At 39.2% G+C, this 14507-nt stretch overlaps 1 protein-coding gene across 1 annotated transcript; it reads left to right on the forward strand.

Moving 5' to 3' along the window:
- Window positions 1-830: 830 nt before the first annotated feature.
- LYZ (lysozyme) lies at window positions 831-7130 on the forward strand. The gene is made up of 4 exons (XM_036867368.1): window positions 831-1129; window positions 2367-2531; window positions 4537-4615; window positions 6220-7130. Exons 1-4 carry the CDS (start codon window positions 934-936, stop codon window positions 6284-6286), a joined length of 507 nt encoding a protein of 168 aa, XP_036723263.1. The 5' UTR covers window positions 831-933; the 3' UTR covers window positions 6287-7130.
- Window positions 7131-14507: the final 7377 nt, after the last annotated feature.

Consider the following 14507-nt stretch of genomic DNA (forward strand, 5'->3'; position numbering starts at 1 on the left):
GGGTGGCAAATTGTGGGACGATCAATATATAAGAAACCAATGGAAGATAATAGCTAGTCAGTAAATGTTGTTTTGTAGAGTCCTCTGGTGCTGTCTTGGGGCTAAGTGTCTAAGGTTGTAGGTGATTAATTTCTGCACAAATTTATGTTCTGCTTTCAAGAAAATAGGGGGAGGGCAGAGAACTTGTCTTGGATCTGCTTCTTTTCAATTGCTTTCAGCTCAAAATCATTCTCATGCCAAAGGGCAAGATTTTTTGGTGACATATTCTGGTATTCTTCTGTAGGTTTTGCTATAAAGTTCCCTTGCTTTATAATGACCCTTTATGTTCTAACATGGAAATGTGAAGTAAGGCATTGTCAGAAAGGAGTTAAGAGTGTTGTTCACATGAGACTTATTTATAATAGTAAACATTGATTTATAAATTAAGAGTTTACAATAGTAACCAAAAAAGTTAGTATAGGAATCTGGCTGAGCAACATGGTGTTGTGCTATATAACTATCAAAACAACAAACAGAGTGTCGTGTTCTTTTGTGGAAAGTATATAAAGTAATTTTAAGTGAAAAAGATGAAGACAACATAGTGAAGGCACATAAAACAATTTAATGAAAATGAATATTAATCAAAGATTGGAGCTCATTTGCAGTTACGTAAAATGTTCAGTTTTTTCCCTTTATAGTTGCTGAAATTCATGATAGAATAGGAGGAGGTTCCTCTTTTGGCAATAGTGCTAATACCAATTCTTCCTGAGCAATGTCTTTAAGCAATGTCATTTCATTATTTTCTTGCAGGTCATCCTTAGGACCTCAGAATATCCCTCTTCAAACATAAGGAAGAAAACTTTTAAGGTCAGTGGACCAATAAACGGTTCCTGTTTTCCACATGTCTCAAAGGGTGGAGCTGCCAGACCACTCGGAGAAGAAGGAAGTGATAAGATGTTAAATACCAGGACCAGCTCAGCCTGGTCAGCCTGGAGGTCTGGCTTCTCAGTCAACATGAAGGCTGTGCTTATTCTGGGGCTTCTCCTCCTTCCTGTCGCTGTCCAAGGCAAGATCTTTGAGAGGTGTGAGCTTGCCAGAACTCTGAAAAGATTTGGATTGGATGGCTTTAAGGGAATCAGCCTGGCAAACTGTAAGTTAACGCTTCTTCATCCTTCCAAATAGTTAGCCAGCTGTGGAACAGATACTCATAGAGGATGAATAGTAAGAAAGGGACTTTGAGTGAATGGACTTTTTTATTCCTTTGATGGTTTGTACACTTACAATGGTTAAAAACATCAACTTGTTCTTTCAGAATCAGATGTACCAGGTGAAGGATTGAGGCATGGGAGGACCAAATTCTATACCGTTCTAAGCATGCCAGGACCCGTTGTACTCTTCTAGTGCCACTAAATTTGCCAGCTGGCAGATGTAGGTTGACTCAAAGATTCATTTGTGCACCGAGGATATGTCTATCAAGCCCTTGGTGTTGGACTTCAGCCATTTCCAGTTTGGAACTTGGGTTCTGCAAGCCTGAGTAATGCAGTATTTTTTTCATTTGTAATCCCCCTACCATGATGTTGGGTTTTTAACAGCAAAGTTTTTAAAAAATTACATTGAATTCTTAAAACAGGGACAGTAGGAACCTATTTCCCCTCAATGAATATCTATATAAGGATTCCTGAAATGCAGCATGAAATGACATTTTATTATTCTTACTCTAGTTGATTATTTTTCATTTTCTTCCACAGAATTCAAGATGTGCCCCAAGTAAAAGTTACTTTATATTTTAGTCCATATCTGTCAATGTAATCACTGAATTTTTCAGATTGAATTCAGACATTTCCCCTCCATAACTATTTTTGAATGAATGAGCAAATGGCTACATGGGCGGATGGATGACACAGTCTTTCCTATTCTATGACTCCCGTTGTCTGGATTCTAATTTGATATCCAAATTCACCTTTAGGTATCATAAGAAATTTTCTTTCTCCCAGAAAATCCTTATTTTTCCTAATAAAAAGCATTAGCATATGCATCTGCTGCTAATTACCAAACCCACTCAACAACTCTGTTGATTTTCCTATTCTAGGCTGAATCTTACCTGAGGGATGGGAGCAGAGGAAGGGTAATAGCAATGGAAGAAACAGCTATTTTAATATTTTTAAAAATATGTTACCTTGTTTCATTCGTATTACCAAATGATTTGCTAACAAAAGAATTCTCTTAAGGGCCCTTTAACACCAAAGTGTTAAAATATTTTACAAGTAAAATACATCTTTATAAAGTCGTTAGTAAAATAGAATTAGTTAAATAGAACTATATAATTATGCTATGAACTATAAGTCATATGGTGTTGCTGTTTATTACTTAAGATACGTTTTTTTCAGGGGTGTGTTTGGCCAAATGGGAAAGCAGTTATAACACACGAGCTACAAACTACAATCCTGGAAACAAAAGCACTGATTATGGGATATTTCAAATCAATAGCCGCTACTGGTGTAATGATGGCAAAACCCCAAGAGCATTTAACGGCTGTCACATACGCTGCAGCGGTAAGACAAGATAATGTTGAGTGATGGCACAGGATCCATCTGGTTATACTTACAAGAATAGAGATTCAATACAAATGAAAAGGCCTTGAAGGGTTCATCAGGGACCTAGAAAAACTCCATCTTAACTTCTAGAAACTCTTTATTATTCTCATAATTCCTTAAGGAAGAAATTAAAGAGCTGGTATCATAAAAGGTTGCTGTTTTCTAATATACAAAAACTTCTGGAATGACATCACTTTATTATAACTGGACTTGTTGATGCTTTGTAAAGAACAATGCCAATTGGACATATGTACACTACCAAATGTAAAATAGATCGCTAGTGGGAAGCAGCCACATAGCACAGGGAGATCAACTTGGTGCTTTGTGACCACCTAGAGGGGTGGGATAGGGAGGGTGGCAGGGAGATGCAAGAGGGAGGGGATATGGGGATATATGTATATGCATAGCTGATTTACTTTGTTATAGAGCAGAAACTAACACACCATTGTAAAGCAATTATACTCCAGTAAAGGTGTTAAAAAAATAAATAAATAAAATAAAATTTTTAAAAAAGGAAAAGAAAAGAACAATGCCATTCCTCCTACTTACCTTGTTTGGGGAGGTTTAGGGATAATTTGGTGTGTGGTTTTTTTTTTTTTTTCCTAATCTACCCTCCTTTATTGGAAAATGAAAGGATTAGTAGTTAACCAAAGAGGAGGAATATGTGTGGTCCTTTTTTAAAAATTGCTTTTGCTTTTTATTTATTATGAAATGTTTTAAATATATGGAAAATTAGAAACATTAGTATATTAGTATAATAAACATCAATATGCTCATCATGTACTTTAGAACAGTAAAACATTTTGTCATATTTACTTCTTTTATGTATATATTATATATATATATACATATTTTTTTTTTTGCTGAGTGATTTTAAAGTGAATTAGAAACACTATGACATTTCATTTCTAAATTCTTTAGTTTGTATCTCTAAAAAATATAGTTCCTATATAAACATTGTTATTCTAACAATTTACGGATTTGTTTAATTGGGGTGAAACAAATATTCTATTCAGTTCCTTTTAAAAGAGAGATAACATGTGGAATCTTTAGTACATAAAATATTGGAGAAGTATTACAAAATTGATATTGTTAAATTTTTAAATATTAAAAGAGAAGATTCGTCTTAGAATATGCTTTTGTATCCAGTTAATTTATTTTAAAAAAATTCTGTATTATATAATAATCTGTGGTCATTGAATAAAAATTCTTACTACCCAGAGATGTATGACCACTGGAAACTTTGGGTATACATATATTCTTTGAGGATATGTATCACTTACATATATGAATGTAAAGCTATGTTATACACATATGACGTACACACATACAAACATGTAAGCAATGTGTGTTTCAACAAAAATGAAATTGTACTATATTTACTGCTTTACAATTTGCTCTTTATTACACAAAATTATTTTTGTCAACAAATACCAATCTATATTATTTTTTAAAGATGAATAGAATTCCACTTTATAAATATTCTATAATTTATCAATCCAACTCTTAATGTTAAGCACTTAGGCTGTTTCCATTTTCCCCTATTATTAATTGCTACCTTGTACATACATCTTTGGGTACATCTCTTATTATTTCTTTAGGGTGAATTTCCAGTAGTAGAATTGCTGAGCAAAAAAGTGCTAGACCGGTTTCTGCTTGTTGGTTTGTTTCTGTTTTGTTTTGTTTTTTACAGTGCCTAGTAAAAAGAGAACCTTCTATCATATTTGTTAATAATTCCAGAGCTTCCTATGACTTTGGTAAATGAGAAACAGAATGCTTTATTTCATGCCAAATGGGATGGAATGAAGAAAGAGTTTTCCCCCAACATTCACAGATACATGGACTCTTAAAAAATAATTTTAGTTGTTCTTTTCTCAGCCTAAGACAATGAAGCTGGCTGAACCTAAACTTAAAATGGAATTTCTATGAGCGTTGTTTCCATTTCTCACCAATTCTTTTTCAGTGTTGCTGGAAGATGACATCACTGAAGCTGTACGATGTGCAAAGAGGGTTGTCCAAGATCGACAAGGCATTAAAGCATGGTATGCTTTTTTTTTTCCCTTCCGGTTTTATTGAGATGTAATTGACATACAGCACTGTATAAGTTTAAGGTGTACAGCATAATGATTTGACTTACATACATCATGAAATGATGATCACAGTAAGTTTAGTGAACATCCATTATCTCATATGGATACAAAATTAAAGAAATAGAAGAAAAAATTTGTGTGTGTGATGCAAAGTCTCAGGATTTATTCTCTCAACAACTTTCGTATATAACATATAGCAGTGTTAATTATATATATCATGTTGTACATTATATCTTTAGTACTTATCACTGGAAGTTTGTAGTACCTTTGACTGCCTTCATCCAATCCCCTCCCCTCACACCACCCACAACCTCCACCTCTGGTAACCACAAATCCAACCTCTTTTTCTATGAGTTTGTTTCTATGTTCGTTTCTCTGTGTTTGCAGTATAATGGACCTACAGCACTATGTTAGTTCCTGTTACAGAGCATGCTATGTGTTAATCGTTAAAGGGGAGAGCTGTTTTACCCTACTGTTATGAGAGAAGTGAGGGAACATTTCCAAAGACCAACGTATGCTACTGAGAACTGAAAATTGCAGCTTTAGATATATGCTAAACAACGTATCACATAGAAACCATCTACGTTAACTGATTCAGAATCTTATTCTTTTTTTTTAATTAATTAATTAATTTATTTATGGCTATGTTGGGTCTTCGTTTCTGTGCGAGGCAAGCGGGGGCCACTCCTCATCGCGGTGCGCGGGCCTCTCACCGTCGCGGCCCCTCCCATTGCGGAGCAGAGGCTCCAGACGCGCAGGCCCAGCAGTCGTGGCCCACGGGCCCAGCCGCTCCGCGGCACGCGGGATCCTCCCAGACCAGGGCTCGAACCCGCGTCCCCTGCACCGGCAGGCAGACTCTCAACCACTGCGCCACCAGGGAAGCCCCAGAATCTTATTCTTTTACTCCTCAATTTTTTTTAGGGGATTTCTAGAGTTTTTTTCTTTTTAAAAACATTTATTTATTTATTTATTATTTTTGGCTGCGTCGGGTCCTCGTGGCAGCTCGCGGGCTCTTCGTTGCCGTGCGCGGACTTCTCTCTAGCTTTGGCACACCGGCTTCAGAGCACACGGGCTCTCTAGCTGTGGCGCTCGGGCTCAGTAGTTGTGCCACGCGGCCTTAGTTGCCCCGCGGCATGCGGGATCTTACTTCCCTGACCAGGGTTCGAACCCGCGTCCCCTGCATTAGAAGGCGGATTCTCAACCACTGTACCACTAGGGAAGTCCCAATTTCTACAGTTTTAAAGATTTTCCGCACTCTACGAACTCCTTGGCATATCTTGAAATTATTTTTGTAATTAAGTAAATGTGGAGTGTACTTCGCAGTTGTGGACTACACGGGACTCAACATTCTTCTTCAGCATTCTGTGCTCTAGTGAAGGCTTGAGGGGAGACAGGAAGTACTTGGTATACATATCTCCATTTAATACTTGGATTGATCTGTAGCCTGTATTTCAGTATTGATAAACTATTTTGTTCCCCCAAAGGATTTGAAGTATGTGTATTACAACAAAGGTATGTTTTAAACTTATTACCATTTGTTTCATCTTTCTCTGCAGGGTGGCATGGAGAAATCATTGTCAAAACCAAGATCTCAGGAGTTACGTTCAGGGTTGCGGAGTGTAACTGTGGAGTTTTCTTTCTTCAGCTCATTGTCTCTTTTTCACATTAAGGAAGTAATAGTTGAGCGAAAGGTCATACTACCATTCTTTCAAACAAATAATGTTTTTACAGAAGCAGGAGCATATGGTCTTTCTTCTAAGAGGCTTAATGTTTACCTCATGTGTTTACTGTTTGATACTAGGCCTACAATATTTTTAGGTTTGCTAATAGAACTAATGCTGGTGAATATTTGTCTAAAATCTTAATTATCAAATATATGTCCAGTACATTCAGTTCTTAATCAAATAACCCAGACTTAATCTTGAATGATGTAAGTACTCCCCAATATGCAATAAAAATATAACCAAAGAATGTGTTTAAACAAATTGATCTTAGGCAAAATCCCACTTGTGTAGGCATGTGACACCTTCATCTGTTCTGTCATCTCCAAAAACAGTAAAAGATAACCACTCTTTGTTGGGCAATATAAAATTTTAAAAAGAGCAGAATGCCAAGTGGCTAAAATAAAAACAGCCTGAATTAAGAATTTTGTTTCCATAAAGTGTGACCTTTGATTTAAATGTTTTCTTAGAAATGTTGCATTTACACAGCTTTAAAAATAAACTCACAATTTATATATCAATCTATCTTATCCCTTTTAAAGAACTCATTTATGCATCTTGCTGATCATGACGGAATATAAAGAGGGATTAGATGACCTGTTGCTTTTCCTTAATTTTATTAAGTTAGATTCATGCATTATGACAAATTCAGAGGCAGATGAGTTTTCAAGTATTGAAATAATTGCTAATTAACCACAGGTGTGAAATTCTGCGTGCTGTAAAAAATACAAACATTTTCATTAAAAGCTTTGCAATTCATACCTGGCTCTTTGTTTAGAACCGTTTAGTATCTCTGAAGAAATACATATGTATATATTCGGAAAAAAATGATCTGACACTTAGTATTTCCTACATCCTCACCTGTACCGAAACAGCTGCATATTGCTGGAAAAATCCAAAAACATGCTGACAGATGTCACTTTATTTTTTTATTTTTTATTTTTTTTGACCGTGCCACACGGCTTGTGGGATCTTAGTTCCCCGACCAGGGATTGAACCCGCGCGCTCGGCAGTGAAAGTGCGGAGTCTTAACCACTGGACCGTCAGGGAATTCCCCTCACTTTAAACTCATAACCACAAATCTCAAATGGGCCTTCAAGTCTGCCTGGTCATCTTAGTCACTTCTCTGCAATCCTTCTGTGTCGGTGTCCCCACTCTCCAAAATGACTATCACTATTTACTTCTCTCATTTCAAAGTCCCAGCACACATGCCCAACCACTGGCCTTCCACACTCTCTGTTGTCAGTAGAGGACCTGGCCTCATATTACACTGAGAATAGACACAACCTTAGACAAAATTCTCCCCCTCCTCACCACCATTAACAGAGGTCACATCTTTCCCTGGGCCCATCGTCTCTCCCTTCCCCTTTATTACTAGGATGAAGGGCCTCTGCTCCTGCCAGTGGCAGTGTCTCCACATGCAGTCGTCATCGAAGCCCTCTCACTACTCCAATTTAGGCTGTTTCCTGCATCCTGAGTTTCTCCCTCTTTGCTGGATCACCCCCGTCACTGTACAAACTGCCCTGGTAACCTTCCATCTTACAAAGAACTCTCTGTATTCTCTACATAACCCTCCAACTACAACATCATTCTCTGCTTCCTTTTACAGCAGCACTTGTGGGATGAGATATCTATATTTACCAACTCCACGTCCTCACCTCCCTTTCTCTTTTCAACTCTTCTTCATCTGACTGCTATCCTCACTCAGCTGAAAACTGCTCCAACATGACTCCTTCCATGATGCCTTGGGGCCAGTTCTAGTGATCACTTGTTTTCTGTTCATCTTACTTGATCTCTCAGCAGCATTTGTCATACTTCTGGTTTCTTCCTCAGCTTCTTCTCATTTACATCCTGCCTCATTGATGGCTCCTTCTCAGTCCTTCTTGGCTGGCTGTTTCTCTGCTGTTTGATTTTTAACTATGGGAGTGCCCCGGGCTCAAGCCTATAACCATTAGATAGACATGTTTTACTTACTCATTTATTTGTCTCTTCTTGCTGAATTATACCTTTCAAAAGAATAAGAGTTTTTCCCACTTTTTAAAGACATTGACATAATCTCAATCTTTCCCAAAATTTGCAAGTAAAGTACAGCCTTTTATGTTTTCTGAACAGTTTGAGAATACACTGCCAACATGATGCCCAGTGGCTCTGAATCCTTCTGTGTGTAATTCCTACATAACCTCAAAACATCATCCAAATCAGGAGGTTAACACTGACTAATTAGGACCACCTAATCATCAGATCCTATTCAATTTCATCAACTGTCCCCATAGGTCCTTCTTAATTAAAAGGTATAATTCAGAATCATGTGTTATATTTGGTTGTTATGTTTTTCAGTTTCCTTCAATCTAGATCACTTCTTCACTTTTTTTCTTGACTTTGCTGACTTTAACCCTTTTGAAGACCACAAACCAGCTATGTTGTAAAATGACCTAAGATTTTTCTGATATTCTCTTGATTAGATTAGGTTATGCATCTCTGGCAGGGATACCGCAGAAGTGATTGTGCTCTTCTCGTTGGATCCTTTCAGGTGACATGCAGTTTTTAAATATTCTGTTACTGATGGTGTTCACATTCATCATTTGAATAAGGTGATGTCTGCAAGTCACCTCCACTGTGAAGTATTTGGGAGAGGGTAAGGTACTTCGAGAAATTTTGTTCCTCATCAAAATGTCAATGTATGCATTTACTTATTATATCAGTATGGACTCCTGGCTTCCTACTTTATTCAAATTATAATGAGTCATAATCCATTACTATCATTTATTTTGATGTTCACATTGTCCCTGATTTGGCCACTAGAGCCTCTGCAAGCTAGTTTCTGTATCATTTTGACATGTCCCCATCATTCTTTGTGCACTTTTTTGTTTTCTGGCATAAGATATTCTAAGGCTCACCTTGTTCTTTTCCTGCTTCAGCCTGGAATCAGCCATTTCTCCAAAGAGCCCTTATTCCTCATAGTGGATAACGGTATTTAAAAAACAAGCTCTGGTCACTAGAGTGTCATTGTTCCCAGGCCCCATCAATGGCCAGGGCTAGAGGATATGTGTATTGACATAATATTTATCTATTTAAATTGAATTCGTATAATACATCCAATTCCAATCCCACACCAAAAGGTTAATTCTAGTTTTTTCCTTTTTCATGTTGGTAACTCCCTTCTATGACAGTGAGAAACCTGGCACCCATTGTCCTTCATATCCTGAAAACATATCCTTAGCACATGCATATATTCGATCAATTTGCCTGTATGTAACCAATCTCCAAACACTGCCACACCATGGAATAGATGCTTGGCACTCAGGCTTTGATACCCCTCATTGGACCACCCCTACTTCCACATCTGGACACCTTCTTTACTGTGTTACATGTGTTACTCTGACACACCATGCTGGGCCACTGTCCTTACAGGAAGAAGGGCAGAAATGTTTTACTCTTGTTTACACCCATATTCCAAACACCTAGAACAGTGCCTATAACATGATACATGCTCAATAAATATCCACTGATTGAATCTCTCCTATTATTTAGTATATTCCCCCATGCTGGGCATTCTGAGATTTTTCTTTTCTTTTTTTTAAATTAATTTATTTTATTTTATTTATTTTTGGCTATGTTGGGTCTTCGTTGCTGCACGCGGGCTTTCTCTAGTTGTGGCAAGCGGGGGCTACTCTTCGTTGAGGACCACGGGCTTCTCATTATGGTGGCTTCTCTTGTTGTGGAGCACAGACTCTAGGCGTGCGGGCTTCAGTAGTTGTGGTGGACGGGCTCAGTAGTTGTGGCACGTGGGCTCTAGAGTGCAGGCTCAGTAGTTGTGGCACACGGGCTTGGTTGCTCCGTGGCCTGTGGGATCTTCCCGGACCAGGGCTCAAACCCGTGTCCCCTGCATTGGCAGGCGGATGCTTAACCACTGCGCCACCAGGGAAGTCCCTCTGAGATTTTTCTTACTCTCTGATCCCACATGATTCCAGTACAGCAGCTTCTGGGGTTCCAGGGGTCAGGTCTCAAATCTATGTGACCAGCCATGGGAGGACAGCAGAGAGCCCCAATACAGGTGCAGCCTCAGGCTTCAAGATTCTGGGACCGGGTTTCCCTGGTGGCGCAGTGGTTGAGAATCTGCTGCCAATGCAGGGGACACGGGTTCGAGCCCTGGTCTGGGAAGATCCCACATGCCGCGGAGCAACTAGGCCCGTGAGCCACAATTACTGAGCCTGCGCGTCTGGAGCCTGTGCTCCGCAACAAGAGAGGCCGCGATAATGAGAGGCCCGCGCACCGCGATGAAGAGTGGCCCCCACTTGCCGCAACTAGAAAAAGCCCTCTCACAGAAACGAAGACCCAACACAACCATAGATAAATAAATAAATAAATAAATAAATAAATAAACCCGAAGTTTAAAAAAAAAAAAAAGAATGAAAAACCAAACTTTGAAAAAAAAAAAAAAGATTCTGGGACCATTTTGATATGAATAAACAAAAAAGAATATGGGTTTATTCATATCAGGATATCCAGAGGTGTATGAAGAATGAGTCAAGGTAGGGGAGAGAGGCTTGAAGAGTGACAGCTCAGATGACAGCTCAGATGCAGAGATAGGATATATCCAAGAAGCACCAGGACAGACCCATAACAATGGCTGACTGAAGAAACAACCAGAGATTAGCAAAAGTTGGCTTAAGAGGGAAAGCAATGGGCTTCCCTGGTGGCGCAGTGGTTGAGAATCTGCTTGCCAATTCAGGGGACACGGGTTCGAGTCCTGGTCTGGGAAGATCCCACATGCCACGGAGCAACTGGGCCTGTGAGCCACAATTACTGAGCCTGCACGTCTGGAGCCTGTGCTCCGCAACAAGAGAGGCCGCGATAGTGAGAGGCCCGCGCACTGCGATGAAGAGTGGCCCCCGCTTGCCACAGCTGGAGAAGGCCCTCGCACGGAAGCGAAGACCCAACACAGCCATAAATAAAATAAATAAATAAAATTTGAAAAAAGAAAATGCTCCCTATTAAAAAAAAAAAAAAAAAAAGGGAAAGCAATATTTTTTGGAGATTTTGCTTAGTGTTTTTGATAAATGTCTCACTTATACCTGTTACATTAATACAATCAAGTTCCCAAACCAAATTTCGACCCTTATTCTGAGAATGAAGTAAAAATCAATATCAAAGTTTGATCATTTTTAAAAGAAATTCAATTCCCATGTTGCTTAGTTTCACCTCAGGATATTATTTGAAATGCAGAGTGATATTCCAGATGATAACGGGGCTCTTCATGTAGAACTAATTGTAACTAAGCCCTGAGCACATTTCTTGCACTTGTATTTAGCGGACTTATTTAAAAAATATTTTCTTAGAAGTTGCTAAAGGGAATTACTAAAAGTTACAATCATGAGTGACTAATGTCATTCATAGTGTTTTTCAATTAAATGCATGTCTTTTATGCAAATTATATTTTGAATCATTTTAAATTTTAACAAGGTTATAAATTCTCAATGTTTACAGAGTCAGATATTTCTACAAGGTTTGTTTTGAAAGATGTAACTCCCCATTTCTCCCCCTTCACATGCACAATTTTCTACTCTTTTAGCTTAATGTTAAGAATTTTAGGGAGTTCCCTGGTGGCCTAGCGGTTAGGATTTGGCACTTTCACTGCTGTGGCCCGGGGTTCAATCCCTGATCGGAGAACTGAGATCCCACAAGCTGTGTGGCACGACCAAAAATAAAAAGAATTTTATATTTACTCCCATGATTTTAAGTATTAGGCTTGTATTGCTCCTTCTGGATTTTTCCATTTTAAGATATTGATTCCCACTATGCAAGTTAAGGATTAAGTTCTATTTTCTCCTCCTCCATCTCCATCACACATGGCACCTTTCCCTAAAACCCATCCTTCCAGTGTAATTACATATGTTTTTAGATCAGTACTCAGTATTTACATAGCCATAAATACAATTACTTTCTTCTCTTATGCAAGAGTTTATTTTCCCTAGAGCTAATACCTGCATGATTTTTAAATTGGCTTAGCTTTCTTTGTATCCATCATTAGTTCAATTCCCAAACTCTAGGTCTTTTTTTTCTTTATTGAGGTATAGTTGAGGTATAGTTGATGCGATGAAGGTCTTAGTACCCGGCATGTGTTTGGCTAATCTACCTATTTTCTGTAGGGTATTCCTCCCTCAATCCTGTCTGGTGATCCTCAATGCAGAGACCCTGCTTTACCACTGTTCTATCCCTTGGGGATCAGTAAGGGGTAATTGCTGGGCTGTAAGGACCTGAATATTTCTTAAACAGAATCTCAACCAGTCTTTTTTTGCTAACTCTTCTCCTCCTCCTCCCTTCCCTTATTTCCAGAGATCCCTACAACCACAAATTCTTGAGATTCAGGGGGTTTCTGCAGTGTGAATTGAATAGCTTATTGTCTCTGACTACTCAGCTCTTAGGACTGCTGTATACCACTTGCCTTTTGTATTCCAAGTTTCAAGATTTTGTTTCTGCCTTCTCTCCCATTCTCCCCACCCTTTCTAAAAGGTTTATGCCTTTTTGAAAATCTCTTTACTTATTTCAAAGGAGTTTTGAAAGGAAGCAGATGTGTATTCAATCCACTATCTTTCCCTCAAAGTTCCCAATGTGTTTTTGTTGTTTTGTTTTGTTTTGTTTTTTAATAAATTTTATTTATTTATTTTTTATTATTAATTTTTGGCTGTGTTGGGTCTTCGTTTCTGTGCAAGGGCTTCCTCTAGTTGCGGCAAGTGGGGGCCACTCCTCATCGCGGTGCGTGGGCCTCTCACTATCGCGGCCTCTCTTGTTGCGGAGCACAGGCTCCAGATGCGCAGGCTCAGTAGTTGTGGCTCACGGGCCCAGCCGCTCCGCAGCATGTGGGATCCTCCCAGACCAGGGCCCGAACCCGTGTCCCCTGCATTGGCAGGCAGATTATCAACCACTGCGCCACCAGGGAAGCCCCCCAATGTGTTTTAACGTATTAATTTCATTTTATTAAATGTTAAAATGTTATTTTGCTTTAAAAATACTTAGGGTAACACTTTGAGCAAAGAATAAAAAAATTCGTTGAGAAACAGGGGGAAAGCAGAAATACGAAAGCTGGAGAAATAATTACAAAGGGCAAATTTGTGCTCCAGAGATCATGTTCTGAAAGGTGAAATGGAGGAGAGGGTACAGGTGAAACTGCACCTCAGATTGGGACTTGAACCCAGCCTAAACCCAGATTAGGACTTGAACCCACACAGCCAGGACTCAAACCCGGCCAAAACCCACGGTCTTCCAACTGAGATCACACACCTGGTTCTTGAGGTCTCATGGCAGAAAGAATTCAGTGAGAGACAAAGTAAGAAGTGGATTTATTTAGAGAGATACACACTCCACAGACAGAGTGTGAGCCAGCTCAGAAGGCAAGAGCGGCACCAGGGTATGGGCTTGTCAGTTTTTACAGGGGTGGGTAATTTCATAGGCTAATGAGTGGGAGAAATATTCCACCTCTTTTGGGAAAGGGCAGGGATTTCCAGGAATTGGGCCACCGCCCACTTTTTGATCCTTATTGTCAGCCCTGGAACAGTCATGGCGCCTGTGGGTGTGTCATTTAGCTTGCTGATGAGTTACAGTGAGTGTATACTGAGGCTCAAGGTCTAGTGGAAGTCGACTTGTCTGCCATCTTGGACGCATTTGGTTCTAATCAGTTTATGTCATGTTCTTGGTCTATGTCATTCTTTCAAAGGTTGTGCCCTGCCTCCTGCACTCCTGTTTCACAGGGGACAAACAATCCTATATCGTGGTATGAAGGATGTTGTATGAGAGCGGACTTTAACAGATCTCACTGATTTCAACCACCTTTGGAAAAAGAGCCTCAAGTCTTCTTAACTTCTCCATTTTTCATTTATTCACTAGTCAACAAACATTGATTACTAGAAATGTTTACTAGGGCCTAAGAACATTAAGGGGTATAAGATACGATTACTGCCCTCGTGGAGTTTACAAATAACTCATATATAAACTTGTTAAGTGTTTCAATCCCTTAGGCACCATGGAAACAGAGAGGACAGTGTGACTATAAACCACCCGGAAATCAGCTGCCAGAGAGATAGGAGAAAAACCAAGAGAATGTATTTTATAAAAGGAGGCAGTAG

Source organism: Balaenoptera musculus, chromosome 10, assembly GCF_009873245.2.
Source record: "Balaenoptera musculus isolate JJ_BM4_2016_0621 chromosome 10, mBalMus1.pri.v3, whole genome shotgun sequence".
Taxonomy (NCBI): Eukaryota; Metazoa; Chordata; class Mammalia; order Artiodactyla; family Balaenopteridae; genus Balaenoptera; species Balaenoptera musculus.